The following is a 26,474-nucleotide window of genomic DNA, read 5'->3' on the forward strand; positions in this document are numbered from 1 at the left end:
TTCAGCCTAATTTATCTAACTTTGTTTAGCAAAGTAATTAACCAGTTGCATTTTAAGGATGCATATAATCAAAAATATCTTAGGTAGCTGCTGACTTAACATGATATGATGCATTCTTCCTGACAGGTGCTTACCAAACAACCTTGGAGCTTTGAATTACAATGACAATTTATTTGTGTATTACCAAAGTATTCAAAATCTCCCACGATGAGCAGCTGATGTGGCTCTAATGAATAACCACCAACGTAATATAAAAATAAAGTCTCCATCAGAGACATTTTTAGTCCAGCCAAATTTGATGTAATCCTTTCCTCTTTGCCCCAAAGCAGGGTTTACGAAAATTTCAGTGACTGCCTCAAACAGATTTTTCTTTATAGCAAGGAAACCATTTCTGGTTGGGAAATGATAAAGCGCTTTCTTATTGAAGGACCTGAGTGAATCTAACTGCTTAAATTCCATGGGAGTAAATCACACTATAGGATGCATTTGTCTAGAGTTTGGGAAATGAAGGTACCAAATTGCCCTGAGTCGCTGGAACTACTGTAGGATGTTGTGTGGGCAGAAGCTGCCTGAACTTCCTTGGACAGCTGCCTCAGTACCGGTCATGCTGCTGCTGTCCTCCTGAGTTAGTAATATGGCAAATTATTCCATGGTTACTTAGAAGCTTTGAGGTACAACTGTTGAGGAAAAAAAACTTTCTACTTTTTTTTTTTCTTTTCTTCTTAACCTTAATTTATAGGTTGATACAACAGGAGAGCATAGGTTATTCTGGGTGGCTGCCAGCGACTTCAGACCTTATCTTTTAGTAAAACCTCCTGATGACTGATTGGTAGTCTATAATAAAAAATTCTGGTATAAGAATGCACTCCTGGGAAATGGTATTTTGTGTGTTTTCTATAGAAGTCTTGCTTATTAGCAGAGAACTTCATGGTTAAATGTGAAACAAAGACTGCAGTAAAACTGACAAACTAATGTTAATAACATCTGCCTAAGAGTTTAGGTCTACGTACACATGGTAGGCTTTTGAGTTGTTTCTCTAGGTGTCTTCTAGTTCCTGCTGAAAAAGGCTTCTTGTAATCCTTTTTCCCCAAGACTGGGCAATGAGAGGTCAGAGCACATAACTATGAACCCAGTTTTCAGATAGCAGTTTCTATCTCACGAGCGATGTGGCAAGGAGGGTCTTATACACAGGGGATCTGTGTCTGTAGGTGTGTATTAGCTGATTAGGAAGTTGGTTTCAAGAAGCAATTGAGCATCTGAAATGTGGAACTTAATGATTTACTTCTAATTCCCTTCTACCTCCCCATCTTGTATTTTATTCAAGGCCATTTTTGCAGGAGCAATTTCTTGGCCAGTTTGTGATTTTTATTTTTTTTTTTTAATTTTAGTTCGAATGCCTTTTCCTTCTGCAAGAGGGATAACAGTTATTAAAAAGCTTATAGCTGTGTATGTGCTCTAGTAACATTCTGAAAATCAGTATGCATCAAGCAGTCAAATTTATGAGGAAAGGGGAAAGATCTTTCCTACTGATAGTTCTTTGTTGTTGCAAGGATTGCTGTCTGTTGCATCCTGGTTTGACTAATTTGCGGGTCTGTTACGCTAACTTTCCATTCCAAGTGCTCGTGAAACCTTTTTGAACCTTTTTAGACATGAGAGCATTTAGCTACATACAGTAGAGTAACTGGAGCCGAGGACATCTGAAAACAGATTCAAGCAGCAGCCTGTGACGCATTTTGCCACCGAGGAGATCCTTGCATAGACCTGTCTGAGTTGCACCATAGGTGCTGGTGGCCAAATCTCGGATCTGCCTTTGGCAGAGATCCATATGGAAGCACTGGGGGTTTCATTTGAGTAAGCAGTGACTCGAGCAGGTTTGAACTAGTCGGTACTTAATGTGAGTTGTATTGCAGGGGAAATAGGAATGGAGACCTAACAAAATAATAATTAAAAAATCCATATCAAACAGTCCTCTTTTCTGTTCTGAAAGGTAGGTTTGGAAGGTGCCAGACACTGACATCAAGTGCTGTTTCAGCTTGGAGACACAGGGGTTGCAGACTCTGTCACAGGCTATCACAGGCCTTGTTGTCCTGTCCCTGTTAGAACATCTTTGATTTCCAACATATGCTGTTATAGCAGGACTGTGTGTATGCCTGGCTTGTTCTGCTAATCTTATCCAGATAGCTAAATACGGAAAACCCCTCTATGTGGAGAAGAAAGTTCAGCATTGTCACTTTTGCTACTGTGATGCAGTCCCATCTGTCCAGGACAGGTCAGAAAGTGTGAATAAGGCCAGGGAAGAGAAAGAATTAGTGATATAGGGACTTGTATGTAGCTTCAGCTCATCTGGAAAAGCCACTTCCCCTGACTATGAGCTTGCTTTGACTTCTATGTTGACGACATCAAACCCAAGTCTTTAGAAATGGAAGGACCTGGGCTGAAAAGGAAACCGTCCTTTCATCATTTCAACTTTTTTTTTTCTTTTACTAACTCAACCATAGCAATGTGTAGCCATTTTCTTCCTTTTCCCCTTCTTATTAAATGATTCAGTGATTAAATGTTTTTGTGGTGTGCTGTTATTTCAAAGTTGATCAAATATACAAGAGCCACAGCTGTGAGGAAGCTAATCTGCTTTATCTGTCATTAATTCCTTTCCCTGGATAATTGAGGGCTTCTGAAACTTCTGATGATGAGCAAGTTAGCAGACCATATCCTTTGCAACTGCTGAACATGACACAATTGTTAGTGCTGTTTGAAGAAATCTGCAAGATTTCTCTTGGGATGATGGTTATGATTACTTTTGACATCTGGTTTTGTTGCTATGCCTAGTTGCAAACCAAGTGGTTTAGAGGAAACTGGTCTGTTTTTCTGATGAAAGTTCTCCCACATTCTGTGTAACTTCTGGTTTTTCTGTTGGAACGGAAAGAGTGTTCTGCAGCGAAGCAATTTTAGCTGGAATGGCAAATTCACTAAAACGCATGGAGAAAGTCCCTGTAGCATATTTTAGTATTGTTTTTTATCATTCTGTTTTACCTTGTATTGAACAGGAACACACTCACCACACTGCTTCTCCTCTGACTTCTGAACTCAGTGATGTTCTGAACATCTAACTTTAAAGCAATGTCTTTGCAAATACGTGATCTGCATCAGTTGTAAGGGTATCAAATAGTTTAAGCACTATGATTCTAGCTTTATTAAGTAGATTTATAAATTTGTAGGATGACAAATTCTGTTCTATCTTGATGATAAAATACCTGGTGAGTTTGGTGAAACCAGGACACGTTTTATATGTTGTGTATTAGCTTTTAACTCCTATAGACCTGCTGGATGCTAATTATTATGTAGCTATTTCCTCCAGTACAGTTCTCTTCTGGGTTCTGTCCTTGGTGGCAAATCTTACTGACATTGGGTATAATCTCCAAAAGTCTTTGACATTTAAAATTATGACTGGTTATGTAGCATTTCTTCAGGATGTGTTTGAAGGCAGATTGTCCCATATATTTTCCAATCAGCATTTTCCATCTCCTGTAACACAAGAATAGAGTGTCTAACATAAGAATGCTTTTTAAATTTTTCTTTATATATTTTCCTGTGTCGTCATCTTTTTATTTATTTATTGTATGTTCCTTTTAAAGATCCAAGTACAAATCCAGCCTATTCAGAAGAAAGATTGGCTCATGAAGCTTTGCAATTAGAGAAGCGCTTGAGCTTGCTGTCCCATACAAGTCGCCAGGGCAGTGGAGGTGAGAAGTGTCTTTAATTAAATAAAGATAGATGGTGTTCCCTTCCTTTCTGGGCTTTAGGAATGACCATGTGTATATAATTATAAGATGGTGAGCTTAAAAGAAAAATAATAGAGCGATGGTCAAGATGTTTCATTTGAGCTGCTGTTGCAGAGTGAGCTTTGGATCAAACAGTATTAATACAAGAGAATCTTTTAGTATGCTGAATCCTGCTGAAACTCTTCATGTGTAACTTCAAATGAACTGCCTGTGACAAGTTTGGTATCTGATTAAGTACTTGACTCATGTCAGCCTGTGAGATGAACTGACTTGTGTAGTTCATGCAGCAGGCTTACAGCAGATATTTGTAGTAAATCTGAAGACTCCTGCGCTTTAGTTCTGTGTTATTTTTCTGGTGGTATCTGTGCATGTCCTTTCTGGAGTTATTTATTTATCAAAGAAGAATTGGTGTCTAACACTAGATTTGTTAAAAGAGCCTGTGACCCGAACTACCATTTGAATTGCTTAATAACAAAAGTTAGATTCTCAAAACATCTGCTTTGCTCTTGACTCTAAAGTCTACAAGCCTAAAAATGGCTGGTGAAGGACCTCAAGAGCTTAGTTATTTGCTTCTATATCTGTCTATGGCTACTTTAGTCTTGATTTTTAGTCACTGCTGAATAAAGTGGTTTGTGACTGAATACCACTAACGCTTCTTTGAATATATCTACTAGATTGATATACAACAAATGAAACTGGATAGTGAAGCATGCATGTTTTTTTCAACCCAGTCACTCTGGTTAGGTAACATGTGGCCAAACTTCATGTACATCCTCTGCTTGAGATTTACTTGAATTTTTGCCACCATTTTCCTAATAATGTTATAATCCTCAGAGAATGAGGAATCAAAGTAAGCTTTTTCATATACTGTTCTTCGAGTTTTGCACTGGAAAATTAAGCATTTGTGTTTGTGGGAAATTATAATAACAAGATCATGGGAGGGCATTTGCCTGAATCTGTACATCTAGGTTCTGCCACTGCCTTGGAGCTCTGTGTTGTAGTTTCTGCAAGTCTGTGGGAGAGCTTCCCTTCCAAAGTTCTAAAGTACCTAAAACATTAGACTAGGAGAAGTGATTTCAAATAAAATATATATATATTTTTTTCAATTAAGAATGTATTTTTTTTTTGTCAGAAGATTAACTGTTTTATTTAGCAGGTATTTTTCTTCAGGTACTGGGCATATTGCTGAGAACTACACCAAAGTTTTTTTGTAATTCATGCCTTCTGTCTAGGTGGCAGCATAATTTCATCTCAGGAGTTACACTTGTGTAGGGGTCACAAGCTATTGTCAAGCAATGGGCACTGTGGGAAAAGAAAGATTAGATTTCATGGAATAAATGTTATTATTTTGTGATAGTATTAGCAAGTATTAGATAGTATTAACAAGAATTACTCCATGCAGAGTATGAAAATTATTCTAAACACTTCCCCCTAAACTAAGAATAGAAACAGTTTAGCAGCACCTGAAGCTCACGCTGTGTTTTGTGGTGGACCCCTCACATATCATCCCCATCTGGTAACTTTTTGCCCAAGATTTAAAATTAATTAATTAAAATTAGTACCTACAAAGTGATCCTGATGTCTGCTTGTGTTGTATGTGTCTTAATAAAATAGGTTTTATTAAGAATGAAGAAAATAACTTTGTGGAGTTGCTGCAGGAGAGGGGTGGTGTTTTGTGTATGTTTGAAAATGTCCTCGTGCCCTTTTATGCCAATGTTTTTTTTTTTTTTCTTCCATCTTCTGTCTTGGATAGCTGTAGATAGCTGTAATTGTGTTCTTGCAAGTATCGTTGAGCAAAAAAAAATCTTGCAATGTATGCATAAATTAATCACGGGAGATCTTTTACTATGTAGATTTGTAAGCCTTGTCATAATGGCAGTATTGTCATTTTTGTTTGTGGCTGTGATATATTATTGCCTTTTAGTATGGATGTTACAGAGAAGTACAGTGTAGGAGACATCAGTGGACAGGACAGTCTTAAGTTTGATTTTATTCTTGCTGTCTCTAACATTCACTTTGTCATTCAGAGAAGATTTAAGTGGAGGGAAAAGAAAAGTACAAGTAACCATTTGGTTGATTCAGATAAAATAGAAATACTGAAATCTCTTATATACTTTTGGGGTACAGTGACTAGTTTTTTTTTTCAAAACATCCTCTGCTATTCTGAGAATATGGGCCTTTGCGACTATTGCCTGTGCGGTAAGAGGAGTGTTTAAAATAAAGCCAATTAACTGTACAGGAGTAAAATATGTTTGAAAAGGGGAGAACTGGGTGCATCAACTCTAAAAATTTAGCCCCGAATGCAGTGTATTCCACAACGTGCTAGGGTTACGGTGAGCTAACATACTATTGCATTTTATTTTTCCAGTGGGGATAGGAATTATTTCAGGAATTCTGGCGTTCTGACAGAACTTTCCCTTACAAAGCAGACAGAATTTTAGGGTCTTTTCTGTACATACTCATTCTGCTTTCAGTCCCTCCATTGTATTTTAAACATGGGTTGATCTGTTTTCTTCTTTTCTAGGAGACGATAGGAGTCTTTCAAGCTCGTCTTCAGATACCAGCCACTCGGATGTTAGTGTGGGGAGCAGATTGACAATTTGGCCTGAACAGTCTTCAGCCAGCACCTCGCAAGAGAGTCATGGACTGGCAGCTGCAAAGGGCATTCATTTTGGGGAAGAAAAGACCCTTCCAGAAGGGGCACGTGGCATCACAAAACCACCTCCAAAGCCCCTCCGATCCAGACAGCTACAGGAAATAGGTCGTCAGAGTTCTTCAGACAGCGGAATCGCTACTGGTAGTCACTCCTCTTACTCTGGAAGCTTCTCTTCCTACGCTGGGAGCTTGGACATTTGCCACGGTGATGAGTTTGGATCGTTGCTAAGCCTGCCATTGAACTTTCCTTCAGATCAGAATTTATGTACTTGTCCTCACAGTGAGCCCCAGAGAGGTGCGGGATCAGAGTATCAGATTCCCAGCTCTCTCAGACATATTTATGACACACCCAGGAGTTTGTTACAGGCAGCTGCTAAAGATGTGCAACCGAAGAGTGCAGATTCCACGCTACCCAAGGACCAGACCCTGCCACCTCATGGTGCTAGTGACCCGAAACTGCTACTACCACGCCTAGAAGCACAGAGGGCGCCTGAGCACAGCCAGGACCGAGGGAGGCCTTCATCCTTACTCCCAGAAAGCACCAAGGACTCAAGTGATGAGACACATGTGGATTTTGTTTCGAGGTGGTCAGATACAAAGCCACAAGGACAGGTGTCAGACTCCAAAAGTAGTGAGTTGGCACCACCTAGTGGAGTCTCAGCTGACCCCTATGACACTTGTAGCCCCCACCTTGGGATGACAAGAGCTCTTTTTTCCGCTTGTCCAATCTGTGGTGGACTGAAGGTAAATACCTAACACTGAGCAGATGCTAACAAGCCTTACTTAATAATAGAGCATGATTAATTTAAAATGGCTTAACTTGCAAGTCATAAATATTATTATTTCCTTTATAATTGTAATAGGTATTTACTTTTGTGTCGTTTATGCTCGAGTTGAGAGGCTTAGTACACAAGTTCCTCAAAATCTGTGCCTGATCAAGAAAACACTGAGTAATATAGGCCATCAATCATTGCTTTTAAATTGGCCAGTTTTGTCTTTGAGAGTATGTGAGTGGCTTGTGGTGACAGAGATGGAAGCTTTACAGGCACATGAGAGGGCTGAATTTGTCATATAATAACAATAATTTAGTATGGAGGTCATTGATATGTCTTGCTGCTGGCACTTCAAAAGAAGAACGAAGGGAGGCCAAATAGCATGTGCTGCTCTTTAGGGTGGCCATAGTGCATATTTTTATGTTGTTAATATTTCTCTTTATTAATGCAGTTTGTGAGCAAGTCTTGCACAAGAAGAAGCCAGATTAGTGAAGCTTCTTACTGGGGAAAGAGAAGATAGCACAGTTAGCGCGGCACTCCATAACAGATCACTGAATCCAGTATGGTATTTATAACTGGCCTCTGACAGATACTTTGAGGAGGTATACAGAAGCAGTATACTTGCAGGGAAAGTTATTTTTGATCAGCAGTCACAGAAAAACTTAAAACCTGAAGCATGGAGATTCATGTACCTTCCTAAACACATTTTTATCTCTATCACTATCTGTTACTATGACTTTGTTCCCAAAAGTTTTCTGAACCGTTAAATTCTTGACTTTTTATGGCAGTAAGCTTTATACATTGCATGAAGAAAATATTTCTGTTTTTTATCCATTCTGGAGAATACTTTTTTTCTTTTCTGATAAACAAGAAGAAGGTAAAGCTGTGTTGGTGAGCTCTTGAAATGCTGGTAAAGTCAGAGGGAGTGCTCAAATTAGGAGTGTGTGAAGTAAGGATTCAGCAAGGGAGACCTCTGTATGAGGAATTAAGTACTGCTGTTGAAGTGTGTACTTCTTAGTTCAGCATGTGGGATTACGTAAATCACTGCTGTGAGAAGGACTTGAATGTCGAGTAAGTTAAGAAAGAAATTGAAAGATTTTAAACTTTAGGGGCTGTTTTCTTCTCATGTGATGTTTCATGTATTTGCATCATTGGCTGCCTTCGCATCTGAGAACTAGATCATCCTTTGTGCCTGAGGTGCTTGTGTGGTTCTGTAACAGCAGTGCGTGAGCACCTTGGACATTTCTTTGTGGTGTACTTGTGGCATTTGGGAGGAAGGGAAATGCTGGTGTAGGAGGCGGAGGTTGTGTCTGTGCTGCTTTTTAGGATCAGTGTTCTTCTGAGGCCATCCAAGCCAGCCATCTGCAAGCCCTCTAGCCTAATTTTGAAAGCTTGGCTTGATGCAGGGGCCTGAGACTCAGCCTTCCACTTCTGCTCTTTCTGCAGTGCGGGCAGTGAGGTGCTCCCTGGTGGTCAGCCTCCAGCTTGGCTTTGTTGGGGTGCAGCAAGGAAAGAACCAGTTGGGCTGGGGTTAGCTCATATGGTCTAAATCTTTATGGGTGCTCGGAATTGTCAGTTTAGAGATGATCTTACCGATGCTTTCCCTGGACATCTGTGGCAGACAGGCAGTTGAAAGTAAGCATTCTGTTATACGGCTTCAGTGCTATTCAAGACTAAATTGTGCCACTCCTTCTTTAACTGCCTGGTCACCCCCGTGACATACAAACCCACATCTTTTATTTGTGTGTGTGTATATATATATGTTTAAATGTGTGTATATGTATTAAAAGATATATATTATTGTGAAGGGCTGTCAGGTTTCACAGTGACTCTGCTAGCCCTACTAATATCAGTTGGCAAGAATCTCAGGAATAATCAGTAAGCAAATTTAGTGACAGAGAAACGCTGGTGCAACACTTCTACTAACTCTTGTTTTAGCATCATATGCACATTTTTTTTCCCTTACCCAGTTGAAAGTATTTGGGAAAGAATTTATATTAAATTGAATGATTGACGAATTTATTTTTACTTTGGAAAGAAAAAAATAACCTTTTGATACATTGTCAAGTTATTTTTAGCAGTATTTAATAGGTACTGTGTTTGGCTTTTCTTATGGCAAATGCATTGAAAGCAGAAATCCATTGCTGTAACTAAAAAACAATTCTTATTTCTCATGCTCTGAACGGCATTTAATTGAGATACGGTTAGGGCCAAAAGGAGTTGATTTATGAATTAATGAAGACATCAGGTTTTCACATTTATTCGAGCTGATGTTCAAAAGGCTTTAGTGTGCCAGTGTTTGGAGTGCCTTTGCAATTTCAACTTAAGCTGTTAATTAAATTGTGTTGATGATTTTTTAAATGCCTCCTATTCCAAGTGAGTGGGTGGCCTGAACAGAGGAAAGCCTACAGCAGTAATGATGCATGGAAGCGTTTATTTTCTGCCCTGTATGTAAACCTTGGCAAATGGAAGTTAGATTTGGGGATGTTGTCTTTGTGTTGGAGTTCAGCATGTGAAGAGCTGGAGACAGGGTGCAGGATGAAGACGTGCACATGTGGAAGGGCTGGTGGCGTTCGGGATGGGGATTGACTAGGTTAAGAGCCACCTGCTCCCCTAATGACAAGGTTGATGAGGAACACAGGGAGAACATACCCTGGGAGTGTGCTGGGGTTTAAACAAAACAGGGGAAGGAAGCCTTTCTGTTTGACTCTGGATGAAGAATAGAACCAGCATGAATAAAACCACTAAATATTGCTTCTTTAATTTCTATATTGTATTTCACATTAGACATTGGGGATTAATAAGCAAGCATGCAGGGTGATTTGCTTTCTATTTTATGTTATTGTAGTGTGCACAAGATGTTCCTCATTATAAACTTCTCAAGGTGTGCCTTTGCTATGTAATTTTTGCCTAGGTGATTTCAGTGCCATAGATTAATGCAGAGATGAATTCTGTGTGTATTGTAAGAATATTTTAAGTTCAGAATGTTGAATTGTTGTGGAATTTCTAAGTAAGGTGTAGAGATTTATTATTAGACTTAATTTTCAGCTACTTAGCTGATACTAATTTGAGGAATGGCATTATACTGTAAGTTTGTTGCTCTGTAACTTCATTTGATGCTGTAGTTTGAGAAACTGTCAACTTTTTTTATAGGGTGTCTTTTTTTACACCACCACTGTTTGTAAATTTTCTGAAAAATAAAATTCTTTTCCAACTGGTTTTGTCCTTTTCCATCTGACAAGTATTGCTTATATTTTTGCTTCGCTTTTTGTCCCCTGACCTTCATCATCTTGCAATTTGAATTAACATGGAATGACTCTGGCTTTCTCTTCTTACTGCTTAGTGTTGTACTCAAATCACTGTTGGCAGCTCAGAATGTGTCTATCAACAGGAATTACTTTTATGTATTTCTGGTTCACCTAAACTCATACCTGTGTTAGGAGTTCTTACGTATGTAGAAACATAGGCTCGACTGCAGCTTTGGTAGTTAACTTGCCACGATAGAGGATAAAAGAAAGCATCAGTTTGTATGTGTCTGTTGTCATCAGTCCTGTACTGGCACTCAGCCACCTATTTTAGTTGATCATTTAAAAATACCAAAGCCTCCTTGGAGACAATGGTCCCGGATTAGGAGCAGATCCACCAAAGCCCTCTGTGGGGGCCCTACGTAGTATTTATGTAGTTCCTGCTGCCACAGTAACTGTGTGCATCAGACTTTGAATTGCCCAGCATATCTGTACCAAGCTGAAACACAGGGATGCTGCGGTCACCATGCACAAAAGAGCTTAGGGACTCTGTCAGAGAGCAGGACCACAGCTCTGAGTGGCTGAGAACCTCTCCCTCCACAACACAGGGAGACCTGGCACCTGCCTTGGGGGGCTGTGGGGCATTGCTTACGTTTGGAGTTGCTTTGATTAGCTGATAGGAAATTCACCTCTGTTAGTCTGTGCTGTAGAAACTGCTTTATTTTGCACTATAGCTATTATGAGAGGGCATGTGCATGTCTGTGCTATGATCTTGGAGTAGGCATTTCATGCAAGGTCCCTGCAGAGCTTCTTAAACAAATGCAACCTTCTGTGAGTGCAGAGTCGTAGGTAGGTGTAGAGCTGCTGTGCATATTTCTGTTTCCATCGTGCTCTGCAGACCAGGGAGATGAAGCCTAGAGAAGCCCAGGCCTGCTTTGTGGTCTTGCTTGACCTCACTTACCAAGGTCACGAGCAGCCTGTAACTGGGCTGGGAATATGGCCTCTGTCTTCCAAATCCTGTACACAGCCCCAAACGTGGATTTTGCTGGTGCATCTTCCTTCACTGTAGACACTACTTCTGGAAGGGGTAGAAGAGAAGGCCTGTAAGGTGTAAGCTCCTGTAGTGGGACTTGGGATACAGCAGCTGCAGCCTACACTGTCACATTGATGTAACAGCAAATACTTTCTTTTTTTTTGGCTTTTAATTTTTTTAAATTTTTAGCTTTAAATTTTTGCTTTTCTAAAGCAGTATTAAAATAAAGGAACCACAGTAGATCATTATATATAACTTTATTGTAGCTACTTCCTCCTGCTGGAGCCATTACCTTCTTTCCCCACGAGATTCAAACATTTTATGTTTATCTTGTAATGTGTTTATTTCCTTATTTTTCTCTTAAAGCATAGCAACACGATTATTAGTAGCTACACGCCTTTTACTTGTCTTTTCAAAGGTTTTATTATTATTGCTATTTTCTATATTATTGACGTGTGATGCTGTAATATCTTATGCTTCCTCCCACCTTCCAAAAAGCTCCAGGCTGTCTAAATCCTCAGTTGAGAAGGATGCATTTGTCATCTTCTGTGGTGCTGTTCCTACTTGTCTTTCCATTTTAATCTCGGAGCTCTGGGCAGTTAGGCATCACACTCACGGTCAAAACTATAAAAGGAACAGTTCACACCTCAGAAGAATCTGGAAGTCAGTGGAAGTAGATATCGTGATCTCAGTAATGATGTGTTTGTGAGGTCTCTTATGCTTTGGTGACCCCTAATTACGGGTACTATTGGCTTTTGGTATGAATTAGAGAACTTGCATTTGTGCTTCTTTTAAGATTTAATTCCACTTGTTTTTCTTTAAGTCCTGACTGTGACACTTAAATGTGCAGTGAGGTGCATCTGCCGTAACTTGGGTCACCACTTTATGAAGTAACTGTATGCACTGAACAATGATTTGACAATTATTTCTACTACAGTTATTGTAAAAGGCTCAGAAACTTTTACAGTAAAGTATTGTTATTTTCTGGAATTTTCACAGATTTAAACAAATCTTTAAAAACACTGATTTCTTTTAAAACACATTTTTTTTTGAAATAGAAGAAATCCATGATCATTGCTGCCCTTGACAATGAAGTGCAGTCATTTTTGGAACTGGTTTTCTGTCCTGACAAACGCATACAAGCACCACGCAAACCAAAGATTGGAGGAAAAATATGTTCTCCAGTTCAAACTGACAGAGGAAAGAGCATAAAATATGTGAGGGGAGTGTCAGGCTCAGAGCTTTTGTTTTGTTTTCCCTTTTCTGGTTTTGGCCAGGACCCCAGGTATGCCATGGAGTTAACAGCCTTCATCTTACCAAAGTGCTGTTGGGTCTGCTTATGCACTGTTTTAAGATGTTCCTTATTTGCAGTTCATAGGGGAAGGATGATGATTATTTTTTTCTTGCACAAAATAATGGCAATAGAACAATACTAAACACTTATTGGCAACAGTCTTCACCCCCAAATAACGCAGAGACCAAGCTTCCTTTTTACTTTGTTCTTGCTGGTAAAGGCTTATATAGATGACCTTTAGAAAATGATTTTTTTAGAATAGAAATTTCTATTTTAGAATAGAGATTTTCATGTAGATGGCTTTGCTTAAGAAGGTCACTTAATGGGTACAACGCTGGATTTGAGATATTACGGTGAAATAGATATATGCACCCTACAACAATTGTGCAGATTGCTTTTGCCACTTACCTCTTATTTAACAAATTGTACTGGAGATACTCTGCATCTCATCTATCACAAAAGAATCTCCAGCATTGTGCTAGGAGTAAAGATTGAAATCTGAATTCAGAATAGCAGGAATTAAGCTCTTAGCACTTCTTGGGATCAGGCACTAAAGTGAAACAGACACACTGTGGTCTGCAGTGGGAAAGGAGGTACCTGCCAGAGAAGCACTGGTAAGTGAAATGGTATTAATAATCTCGAGAGAAGAGAGCATCTTTCCTACATGCTTAGAATGTAGACAACGTAGCTCAGCAGAACTCATTCTTCTGTACCAAACAGAAATGTTGCTGGATTGCTTTTCTGTCAGAGAGCCAACGAAGATACTGATAAACCACAGTATTGACTGTTCATACCCATCAGAATGAACAAATGGGCAAATCTACCTCCTCCCCTAAATACAGTCGAGCTGGATAACAGCTTTTATTATTACTACAGCTGATGACTACTTCTTCCTCTGTTGGGAGCAATAGCTTATCTGAAGAGAGAGAGAAAGAAATGTTTTGAAGGAGGAGGAATCTGACAACAAAAGCTGGAAAAAATTACTCCTTTTGGAATGTAGGATTTGCAGGGTTTTTGTTTTTGATCCAGTTGTAGAGAGACTCAGCAGATTGCTGGGAATGTGGCCAAAATGGAAAAGTGGAAGATTTTTTTCCCTCTTTTTGTTTCTCTCTCTCGCTTTCTTTTTCTTTCTCATATACATCCATTTATTTCTGGAAAAAGTCTAGAGAATCCTCTAAAATGTTAGCAGACAACATTTTCCATCTTCATTTTCTACAAGGTGAAAGTAGAATTCACCTGGGGAGGCAGATACCACAAAAAGACGGGGAGAGGGTGGATTAAGTTGCACCATACTCAGAGGGAAGTGAGTAGCTCCAGTGTCAGCCCCAGACTGATTCCTAGTGGTTCCTTTGATTCCTAAGTGGTTCATTTCCTCCTGTAACGTCGTAAAAAATTTACTTAAAAAAAAAATCTCAATTACTGACTTGCATTTTTGTAAATTGATTGTAATTTTTATCAATGTTATATTTTTAAGATCATGGATTGAAGAAGGCTAAGCAGAAAATACTCTGCTTTGATTAAAAGTTACTGATACTAAAGTAATTGCATGGGACAGAGAAGGAATGGGTGAGTGTCAGCTGGATAGCAATCATTCAGATGGGATGTCTGGAGGTTTGACAGCAGCTCACTGCCAGTAGACAGGAGGAGTGAAAATAGATGCTCAGTACTTGTAGGGCCTTTCCTACCAACTCCTTCTCACAGAGCCACTTAAAACTGCGAGTATGGAAATTAAAAGGATGAAATGTGTTCCCCCAAAATTACACAAACTGCTTACATTCTTCCATGATTCATGACAACGCATACGAGGGGAATTAGTTTGGGGAATTCAAGATGCCCGATACACTAAATACTTCATGATACCTGTGGAAATACTGTCAAGTGGGCTGATGATATCTGATAGCAGAAATACAGGCTGGGCAGAGAATGGACTGAGAGCAGCCCTGAGGTGAAGGACCTGGGGGTGTTGGTTGATGAGAAGCTCAACACGAGCCATCAATGTGCACTTGCAGTCCAGAAAGCCAACTGTGTCCTGGGCTGCATCAAAAGCAGCATGGCCAGCAGGGTGAGGGAGGGGATTGTCCCCCTCTGCTCTGCTCTTGTGAGACCCCACCTGGAGCCCTGTGTTCAGCTCTGGGGTCCCCAGCACAAGAAGGACTTGGATGCATTAGAACAAGTCCAGAGGAGGGCCACAAGGGGGATCAAGAGGCTGGAGCACCTCTTGTATAAAGACAGGCCGAGGAAGTTGGGGTTGCTAGGCCTGGAGATGAGAAGGCCCTGGGGAAACCTTACAGCGGCGTTCCAGTACCTAAAAGGGGGCTGCAGGAAAGCTGGGGAGGGACTCTTTGTCAGGGGGTGCAGTGATAGGTCAAGGGGGGTGGCTTTAAACTAAAATAGGGGAGATTTACATTAGATGTTAGGAGGAAATTCTTCACTCAGAGGGTGGTGAGGCGCTGGAACAGGTTGCCCAGAGAAGCTGTGGTTGCCCTGTCCCTGGCAGTGCTCAAGACCACGTTGGATGGGGCTTTGGGCAGCCTGGTCTGGTGGGAGGTGTCCTTGCCCATGGCAGGGGGGTGGGAACTAGATGATCTTTAAGGTCCCTTCCAACCCAGATCATTCTATGATATAGATTTGTAGTGGTCAGATTAGATCCATAAGCTATCTGTCGTGTAGAGGTTGTGATATAAGTAAATTCTTACTGTTTCTAATAGAAATGTTCAACCCTATACCAAGTCATACTACTTGGCTCATAAAGAGCAAATAATGTTTTCTAATATTGGCTTAGCAAAGTTTAATAACATGGTAACAACATATGGGCAATGTGATTTTTGCATTGGTTAGCAAAATGATAGCAGTTGTGCCAACAAACCTACTGAAGATGACATTATTACGTGCTACACAAAAAAATCGACTACCGCCACCACCACCAAAAAAATGCACTGAAATGAATTTGAAGAATGAATCACTGGAGTATATATGATCATAACAGAAGGAACACTTTCCTTAGGTAGAACAGACAGAAAAGGTGGGTAAGCCATTCTAGTATAGGAAGAAAACCAATACGTACCCCAACAGTTTTCAAAAAGGACTGTTTTAAAGTTGCCTTGCAATTTCATGTATTGCTTTATTATCATAGTTACAAATATTTCTGCTGAAAGGCTAGGGGATGTGCCTACAGGAGAAAAGAAAGGCAGTTCTTCAAAATTCCACATAGCAGAGACTGGACAGCTGGGGTCTATTGTTCCAGACCTCAGGAAATACAGAAGGAAACCATCCTAAAGTTTGGTGTTTTTGCCCTGCCTGGCTTAATGTTTGATATGTTTTACAAACTTGGTAGCTATGCTGTAAAGCCAGTGGTCTAAGGCAGACTCCTGGTAGGATTTTGTGATGGTGAAGTGCAGATGACAGTGTTTTGAGTTTTCTCTCACTTTTAACAGGAGGGAAATCCCAGGGTGTGCAAGAGAGAGAAGAAATTTGAGATTTGGACTGATCCAGAAATTTTGCATTATGGTCTTATTACTATGGCTCTGACCACCTTCAGTCTGTGAATCTGTATCTGGATAATATTTGCTTACCAAGGCTATTGTCAGGATTGATCAGAGGGTGTTTCTACAGTGCTTTGAATATGGACAATTCTATCTGAGTGCTAAATCTATTATTAAATCTGATGTTTTCCAGGCTGCAGTGAGAGAGCCAGAAAGTTGTTTGCCTTTCACGTGAACTGTGAACAGAGAAGGAACTCATTAATAAGAGTTACTAAAGAAGAAAATCAACCTGCCAAGATGGAGCAGCTGCTCTACATTTTTTTTTTTGACATGCTGGAAAGTCTATCACTAATTTTAATAACTTCAAGAAATAGTTCAGAGCCATTTTCTAGTAAATGAGAAAGATCAGAGTAGTGGCACCGAATATATTATCTCCACAGAAAAGTTTTGTGTGACATAGAACTTGAAGAATGGGGTCTTTCAAGAACTGCAGCATTACTGGGAAGAAGTTATTAATGCAGGAACCTTTGCACTCTCAGTGGATTTAGAATCCTCAGGGACATGGCTGTTGAAAATCAGTTCTTTATAAACATGGGATTAATTAGAGGGTTGAGGTATTATTTTAGCATTTAGAAAGGTCTAAGATATCAAGAACATGCTTGAGAACAGGACTAAAGTTCAAGCAAAGTTGCAACAACAGAGGAAGAAAAGAAAAACATAAAAGCTGGCAACATCCTTATCCAATAAAGAATTTCTGTGTTCTGGAGAAATGTGTCTTTTCAGAATCTAGAGACGCCTGCCCTTAAATGACTATAATGACTATGGAGAGGCATATTGCATCTTTTTTTTTTTAAATTATTATTATATTTTTTTTTCTTTGAGGTCAAAAGCAGTTTTGCCTGACTAGGGAATAGGTAAAACTCCAATGTGTGAGAGCCACAGGGAACTTGTGGAGCAGTTCAAGGTGTCTGCAGCTGAGTATTTCAGCTAGTCAGCTTGACCCATCTTAAGCACGTAGATACTGACTGTTGAGTTTCTTTGGTGCTGGTTAAACTCAGATCTAAGCCAGAACTAAGGTGACACAACAAAACCTTAAAGTTACTGCAACTGAGCAAATCCTTTTACAGTGTAAAAAAATACTATTTACCCCACTTTTTACTAGTTGCACACAACCTTTCTGTACCGTTCTCAAATGATGTTATGGAGGGATGGACTTCCCAGTGTTCTGGCCATCCTTGCTAGGGTAATAACATCTTAAGTGTTGAAGGATCCCTTGAAAATCTTGAACTTGCTTCAGGGAGTAATCCCACCCACAGGCATAGGACAGAAGTGTAGGAAAAATGTTACGCTGAGCAACTACTGTTCCTTTTCCATCCCATCTGCTTCAGCTCCAGTGAAGTTTGGTGCATCAGTGTCTGCCACAGCACACATTTTTTGTGCATGTAAAAGTTAGGCTGAGCTTGCTGGGGTAGGTTGGGGCTGTTAAGATCAAAACAAGTGGCGGTTAATGTGATCCATGTGATAAATGACAGCCAGGATGGGGTAAGTGAATGCCAGAGTGTTATGTACAGATTCTAGGCTGCAGTAAAGCCTCTCTGTTGCTCTGCATTTATACCTCCCTTTGCTTTAGTTTTTATGTGCTTCCATGCTGCATTTCCTAAACCAGGACAGATGAAAGAAAGTGGTCCATGAGACTTTGTCTGATGCAGCACATTCCCACACAAGTCCAAAGGGTGGATGGAAAAGGGGCTTTGAAAGGGACTTTGTGCTCCTAAGTCTTGTCACATGAGGATATTGCGCTATTCGCAGCATAAACTGCAGCAGCCAGCTGTCAGTCAACTGAAATGACTGTTTCAACAGCTGGGAATCAGTGGGACATGAGCTTTGGCCGTGTTCCCTCTCCCCTAGCCACATCCTTTGTAGTAGTTTGGATTCTGTGGAATCCTCTGCTAATTCAATGCTGATTGGAAGCAATTTTGAATGCACAAGAAATTCAAGACCGGAAAATATTAAGGAAATATAAACCTTTTCAAGAGCTGGTTTATTGCAAGGACAGAGAAATGTTAAGTGGGCTATATCAGGGCTCGTAACTGTATACCTGAGTCCTCTGCAGCACTGGCAAAACTTTTCCAGATGAAGTTTGCAAATTCAACTCGTTCCTTGAGACTGAAAGTTAAGCAGAACACATGTGCTATGGAGATAACTGCTATAGAAAGCTTTGGAAAGCTACAGAAATAATTATACCTAATAATTTATAGCAGTGCTTTCCGATGTAGGAAAAGCCTGTGAGCAGCCCCCATGCATAGTTAAGTATCTGTATCCTTTGAAGCTGTGCAGTTTAATTATAGTTTCATTACCTTTGACAAACCATAATTTCAGTGATGGCTGGGCTTGTCTTAATCTTACTATTTTGAGCTTTCTCTCCCTTGTTTGTCCTTTTAGTTCCATCCATTTCTTTCTAGTGTTGATCACTGATTATCTTGTTAATCATTTTTCTGGCAGAAGTTGACTAACCTTAGCTATAAATGTGGGATTGCAATTGAAAAAGAAGGAAAATGAATGCAAAGATGGTATGCAAGGCTTTAATCTTTATTCTTCATAGGTTCATAATTAAGCCCACTCTAGTTCTCTCTTTGTGTGGAGCAGGATGCACAGGTTATAGCAAGGATTCTTTTCTTCATGTCTTTATGTGGAATGGGCTGGGAGGAAGGAATCAAATAGCTAGTCTAATGCAACTTGGCATGGTTCCTTTGCCTACAGAACAGGCCCAAGTGTATTTTTAGTGCAAGTACAAGCTAAGCTCTCACTGTCGAACACTTTGAGGGAAGTGGAAGAAGCAGCAGAGCTTTCTTAGGGCAGTCCCTAGGTGAACATTTCAAAATGGTAATTACAGCTTAAAATAAACTTTCTCCATCTGTAAGAATCAGTAGACATAGGTTTAATTTGTCATAAATGTTTGAGATTTTACTTTGCTAGCCGTTGAGATATTTCCATATTTCAGCCCTTCTTCGTTTATTGTTTTTCACTGTAGCTGCGGTGGTGTACTTGAATCCATGAGTTCCCTTTATTTTCTTCAAGGACAGATGACTTGGTTTTACAGTCTTGTTGCAAGCAGAAAGCTGTGTAAAAGGAAAACCTTCTGCACTTTTGTATAATATGTGGAATTAATTTTCTGCTAATCGGGAACTTTTTAACAAGCATAGTTGTGGTGAGTTAGAATGCTTCTCAGTGCCATTGCATAAGAACTCCTTTGAAACATGTAAAATGTCTCTTACACATTTTGGCTGAAGTCATCCCCCTTCCTCATCAGAGAAGGGATGGTTCTGGGTCAAGAATTGAATGAATTATTAGAGCTTTTGTTTTATACATCTCTTCCTGTGTAAATTTGCCATAAGGCACCCTTTCCTAATTGAGGAGGCAAGAATATCTGAATCCCTTTGTGTGTGCATGTTAATGCCTGTCCTTTGCATTTATGTTCAGTTGCTGCAAGCTTCCTGCTAAGCAGTGCTTTCGTATTGACTTTTAAAATCTTGAAATGGGATAGCGTTCCTGCTGCAGCAGAGCTCAGTTATTTCTGGGATGTGCTATTGTAAGAAAATGTAGAAAAACACTTTCCATTTGTCAAGCTGTCCACATTTCACAGGTGTTTCTGCGCTACTGATATCCACAGTGGTGGAACTGTCAATCTTGTGAACTTCAAAATACGAAAGAGATGGATCGTGTGAGGTGCTGCATCCTGTCTGTGTATGCCCTGCCTCTTCCGTGTCTTTTACATACAGAGCAAGAAGAATGGGGTTAGGAGACAAACTGCTTATTATCTGAGCAGTAAAATCTGCTTTTACTTGGACCTACTTGGGCCCCATCTGGGGCTTATTTTCAGTGGTACAGTAGTTTTGTCTGAGTCTCTACCCTGAGCGGATTTCATTTGGTACAGAATGAGTGGAATTTAACACATCTGTTGTACAAGGAAGCTCAGACCAGCAAATGTGGGGAAATTGAGTGTATTTTAAATATAAAATGTTCTTGCAGTAGTGTAATGCTACCCCCTGTTGGAAATTAGAATATATGGAATTTAAACTGGAATACAGGGAAGTGTTTGACTTCGTGTGTATGACTTTCTGTCTATTATACTTGATAGGACTTTAGAAGTGCCAGTCTCTATTATATACATATATATATATGTACATAACATATATAAATATATATGATTTTTTTTTTGCATAAATAGAAGATTCCCCCCAAGCCCCGTCATCAGAACTGAATCCATTTTGAAATAATCTTTTCATGTTAACATAGGTGTTTTTCTTTCTTTTTTTTTTGTAAGATAGGTGTGATACCAATATGTAACCTCCTATAGCCATGTTGATTTCTGTTGTTCATAAACATCCATCCATTCATAAAGTCCTTACCACTTCTAAAAGAGAAACACATTCTGTCTTTCTGCATGGCTGAAGTTACTGTACACACTGTAATTCAGCTGTGTTACAAATAACAGCACTCATGTTCACCCGTGACAGTGTGAATGGTTAAAGCAATGCTGTGGGTACACTGCTGAGCCTTCAACAGTCAGAACAAATACATATTTGAACTCTTTTGCTCAAACATCACAGCTGGAGTTTCTGTATGTAGCTTAGGAGAGTAGCTTAACTAACAAGACGCTGGCTGAGCAAGGCTCTGAAAGGGGAAAAGGGAATGTAATGTTATTATGAAAACATCCCTAAAAAGTTGACAAAACTATCACAAGTTAGAAAAACTGCTGAGTGTCTTATGCTTAAATTAAAAATTGTTCTTTTTTATAAAATTCCAGAACAGGTCTTCTGCTACTCTGAATCACCACAGCTCAGCTGAGAAGTCAGGCAGAAGGCAACATACCTGATTTTTACTGCCTGGAAGAATTTGCTGTATTTATTTTGGCTTTAGGAATATATTATATGCTGAATTTAAGACTATATCAGGAGTATCCGCCCTGAATCTTAGATCTGAATGTCTCTTGAGAGGAATCTCATAGCTGGAGAAAAAAAGTTACCATTTCAGAGCTTGAATGTACTTGATGGTTTATTTTATTGGCAATTGTGTAAGGAGTCTTTCTTGTCCTGAATGGCAGAATGATTTTATGCAATGGTGAAAGATGAGGCAGTAAAGACTGATATTAATGCATTTTATTCTATATCTAGCATCAGCTCATAGGTGTATTTGTTCAGGGTTCTGTGCTCTGAAATGAGGTGATAAGTACTATGCCCCATTGTTGTGTTTGATGAATATACCTTATGACATTTGCATATGGTGTTTTTATTTCTTATGAAGAATTGTTTTTAGTTCCTGCTTTCTAACTCCTGCATCAATTCTTGGCATGTTTCTCACATACAGAGAACAAAAATTATTTTAGAGGCAATTTGCTGTCTCTTGCTTAGCCATTTCTTCTGGCTGGTTGAATTCTTCAGCCTGGCCATAGCTCCTGCTATGAAAGCCGTCCTCTGAGGTGAAAGGTGTCCTGATCATAATCCAATGTCTTTGTGGTGTGAGGTCTGTCATGAAGCTTAGATGAGATCCTATGTTCTGGAATACTCATAATCATTACTGTCTGCCTTCTGAATGGAGTGGCTTATATAGATCCATCTTGAGGATTTGCTACTGCAGTATCTCTCTCTGCAGCTTGTCACTGTACCGTACCCATCCTTGTAACAGCTCCCTGAGAGAAAGAAGTGCTTCTACCTGCATAGAAATCAGTGCTTCTGATTTTTCCCTGTGGTTAAGGACAGATGGATCAAATTCCCAGGGGAATTCAATCATCTGGAACCAACATAGCTTTATTATTATTATTATTATTATTATTATTATTATTAAGTGCTGTAAGAAAAATAAACCTTAAAAATAAACCTTATGAAATTAGTTCAAAAATATAAGACTAAAAATACCCTGAATCTCTGTTTGAGGGAGGTGGTGGAATGTCTTTGGTTACATCTCAAAAGCTGTTGTGCTTTGGGACATTTCTCTGTAACCACAAGCACAGAAAACTGATACCGGTGCTAGGGCCATTTCTGATGGTTTAGCGTTGTGTGCCTTCATACTCTGCTCAGGGTGAGCTTTATTGTTTTGTGTCAGCTATTCGTGCCCTTGACTTTTTTTGGTCTAGCCTAGAAATATGCAAGCTTGACTTGTGGTAGTGCCTGGAAACAGACACAAACTTCACTGATGTGTTTACACCAGCTATTTTATATGTACTAGTTGGGATTGCATAGCTGTCTCCTTTAGCATTCTGCCTAAACACTTTTGCATGTAATGTGTGATGTTAAAAGGAAGTTATTTAGGTTGAAAAGCTAAACCCTTTACTGTTAAGGAATTGACAGATTTACAGTTGCTCCTGCTGTCTTGATTTTACCAACACGTGTCTCTCTTAGGCAGTGAATGGGGCAGATGTCCCATGGAAAAGATGATATGTGACCATGTAATTAATTGCATTACAGTCCAGTTTGGCACAGGACTAGTGTGACTCTTTGGTATATACTAATCCTAGGTCCATTTTTGAATACCAAAACAAGAACAAACCATGTTACTTGTTGCTGTGTCAGCTTCCTCGTGCCAGTACCATATTGGTAGCAGGGCATGAAATTCGACCCTTCAGCATCGCAACCCAGACTCCTATCATCTGAATTTTGGGGCTATGGCCACCAGCCGGAAAAGGCTTTCATCTCCAGGTGGAAGCTGGGCAGCTGGGTCCAGGTACTGGCTTTTGTGGCAGCCATGGCAGAGGGCTCAGCCCAGGCTTTCTTACTGTCTTAAGCAAACAGAGGATAATAAAGGGAAGGATTGTTTTTGTTGTCCTGCTGGACTGTTGCATGCTGGTGACAGTACCTTCATGGGCCTCATGGCAGCCTGCAGCTCCCTCACGAGGGGAGCGGAGGGGCAGGCGCTGAGCTCTGCTCTCTGGGGACAGCGACAGGACCCGAGGGAACGGCATGGAGCTGGGACAGCGGAGGGTCAGGCTGGGTGTGAGGGAAAGGTTCTGCACCCAGAGGGTGGTCGGGCACTGGGACAGGCTCCCCAGGGCAGTGGTCACGACCCCAAGGTGCTGGAGTTCAAGAAGGATTTGGACAACGCTCGCAGACATGCGGTCTGAGTTTTGGGTGGTCCTGTGTGGAGCCTGGAGTTGGACTTGATGATCCTTGTGGGTCCCTTCCAACTTGGGATATTCTATGATCTTGTAGTGTGTCATTTTCAGAGCTGCAGTATGATGTCAGTGGTCGTATTCTGGCAAACGGCTCACGGCCCACAGCGAGAAGCAGAGGGCCCCTCTCAACAAAGGCCTGTGTCTGGCACAGTAGTTTGAAGTCACCACTGAAGTGTTCCTCTGTAAAAATATAAGAACAGCGCACAGATCTGGACTAGCACTAAACAGTACTTTTAATTCTTTCTCATCTCTTTTAGTTTAAACAACACCTCTAACCTGTGGGTTAGTTGGGCTGTGACTATTCTGCAGGTTTTAGGAGGCACATTTTAACGCGACACAGGGCACTGCTTGCCGGTGCCACTAAAATCATCAGCTTCATGCTTCAGAAAATAGCTGATGTTTAGGTTTGGCTGAGCAAACTGAGATGTTTCTGAACTGACTTCAGCAATCCTTCCGTAAGCCAGCAGTTGGCTTGCGACAGATGAAGCTGAGTAATCAGAAGTTTGCGGCTGAAATTGGAGCCCTGCACCTGAAGCATGCCATGGTCCGGAGTTTCTGTTTCATTTGGAGTTGTTACGAAAGACTGTAGAGTTTAATAATTTTGTATTGTCTGTTCAGAACCTGATCAACTGCTGGGCATTGTGAAACAGCCCAGCAAAGCAGATGACCTTTAAAGGTTGCTCCACGTGTCCATATTTATTGACCTTTCCTGGGAACTCTTTTTTTTTTCCCGTGGCAGCCTAGGCATTTCAGCTTTAAACTTTTCTTTTGGTTTGCTCCAAGAATAAGTCATAGCCTTTAATTCTCATGACAAAAGTACATTAGCTGTGAGTTTCATTAGGAACTGATTTATTTTTGCTGAAGTATTTGAGCTTTGCAGAACTTTGGACACGTTTGAGGCATTTTCTGTTCCATTTTCTAAAAGCAGTTTAGAATTTTGTATTTTTATGATGCTAATTTCAAAATCCTCACTCAGGATTTCCCACTGAATCCTTTGCTTCCTTTTTGAAGTTGCCCACAGCTCAAGATGCTATAGTCATAAACATAACTACAATCTGCTGCCTCCTTCTACATACAAATTATGTGAAGCAATCACAGGGATACCGATGAAGGGCCATCAGCTGTATACAGCAGGCATGAGAATGTTCATTGTTAGAGAAGTCTGCTTCGTTTTTCTCTTTTCAGTGACCATCCCATGGATTCTGAGTCATGATTTTGATGGTCTTCTATTGAATAACTGGATGTTTTGCATGGCATTGATAAAGCACAGTGGCTTCAAAAATAGGGGGAGGGAGAAGAGAAAAAAATCTAGATCATAATCTTCCTGAAAAGTAAGCAGCTGGACAGTGTTGCAATCCATCTTCTCCAATTATGAGTGTATTTTTGATATGTGCAGGATAAAAATCTGAGTGCAGATAATTGCTCCTATCACCGCTTCCTCTTTCCAAAAAAGAAGATGGAGTCTTCTCATTTATGTTGAGCCTTTCTTCCAGCCTGAGGATCCAGGCTGTGGCAAAGCTTCATAGATATGCATAAACAAATGCAAATGACACTTAAACCGTTGTACATCTAGCTCTTACTAGGTTCAGAATAACGGAGCTATAAAAAACTTAGATGAGCTGAAAGCAAAGCTTTAGTTCCAAAGATACACAAAGGGAATGACATAAGCTGTGGCTGATGAGGTGTGTCTGAAATGTTGACAGTAATCAGGCAAATGGCATTTCATTTCTCTTGCCAGTGATGATGGAGACCAGCTCAGCATTGCAAACTACAGAAGCTGATCTACTCTTTCTTGGAAGCATGGCTTCCTCCTTTTTTATCGGCCATGTTTAAAAATATGAAACAAAAATCTTTTGGCTTTTTGAGAATATATGTTTTATACCCTCAGAGCCAGTAGTAGGAGGAATTAGCCTTAAGAGTGATTTGTGTATGTAGAGAAATGTAGACGTGTTGCTCTTTAAATGGGACAGTATTTGTGTCTTTTTTTTTTGTTTAAATGAGGACTGATTTAGAAAAACATGTATTTCATGGAATTTAAAGTGAATCAAACTTTGAATAAAATCAAATGAAACAAAAAAAAACCAAAGAAAAAAAAAGGAGAGAGATATATCAAATATGCATAAGAAAAAATAATCCATTTTTGATTGTAAAAATAATTGTGATGGTTATTTGCACGCACACACACACACACACACACACAAATAAATGCCAAAGCTTAGATTCTGTTCAGCTCTTTAGGGCAACAGAGCTAATCTATGAGTAATGATCCAGCGTATCAAACTAGTGGTTCTCTTAACATCTATCATTGAACCCTACCCAAGTTATTTGGAAGCAGAACATCAAAAATGAATGTCATCTGACAGCAGCCAGATCACTACCAGAGTTAAAATAGCCCTGGACATGTAGTTCATGATGTGTGGTATACAAGTGGTACATATCCGTTTACTGTGGGTGTTGTAGTGGTGAGGTTGTTTGAACTAACAACCATGCATCACATATTTCAGCACTCAGCTCGTGGGTCACAGATAAAAGAATACACATTAGAATGATGTTTAACCTAAATTATTTTATAAGTAGCAGTAGATTTCCAGGATTTAGATACTCTCATCATTAGTTATTGTCTGAATATCATATCAGGCATAACAAAAGCATGTTATCTGAGTGAGGTCACTTACTCATTTTCTTCTTTGGCTTAATGGTAGTTTGAGTTCTGTATTATACTCTGCATTTGAAAACCATGCACTTACACCTGTACATTATGCTATAATAATTTATTTTTTTTTGTTTCCTACAGACCAAAGCATGTTTTGTCTTTGTTATGTAGAATGAAAAAAACTTTTAAGTCTCTAATCTCATTCTTTCTACTGGGTTGCCTCAGCAGCAGCCACTGTAAGTTAGTGGAGTTTCTCTCTTTTTAAGGATTGGGACAGTAGGCCTCATAGTTGCAGAAATAATAGAATAAATGCAGTGAAATGAAAATGAAAACAAGAACTTTATAGTCTGGAAAAATCACTTGATAACAAAAGATTGGTTTTATTTTTTGTT

General features: G+C 39.8%; 1 protein-coding gene across 5 annotated transcripts in view; it reads left to right on the top strand.

The window, feature by feature from the left end:
• Positions 1-26,474, top strand: part of DOK7 (docking protein 7) — a 65,805-nt gene that overhangs the window by 20,083 nt on the left and 19,248 nt on the right. For 3 of the 5 annotated variants that reach the window (XM_066996523.1, XM_048045916.2, XM_048045920.2), the window contains 2 exons: positions 3,633-3,740; positions 6,304-7,178. In XM_066996523.1, the coding sequence (XP_066852624.1) occupies positions 3,633-3,740; positions 6,304-7,178 (983 nt within the window). Of the gene's footprint in view, positions 1-3,632; positions 3,741-6,303; positions 7,179-16,454; positions 16,512-26,474 lie in introns of those variants that run through there. The other 2 variants (XM_066996524.1, XM_048045930.2) reach the window with 2 other exon arrangements.

This window comes from Anser cygnoides, chromosome 4, assembly GCF_040182565.1.
Source record: "Anser cygnoides isolate HZ-2024a breed goose chromosome 4, Taihu_goose_T2T_genome, whole genome shotgun sequence".
NCBI lineage: Eukaryota > Metazoa > Chordata > Aves > Anseriformes > Anatidae > Anser > Anser cygnoides.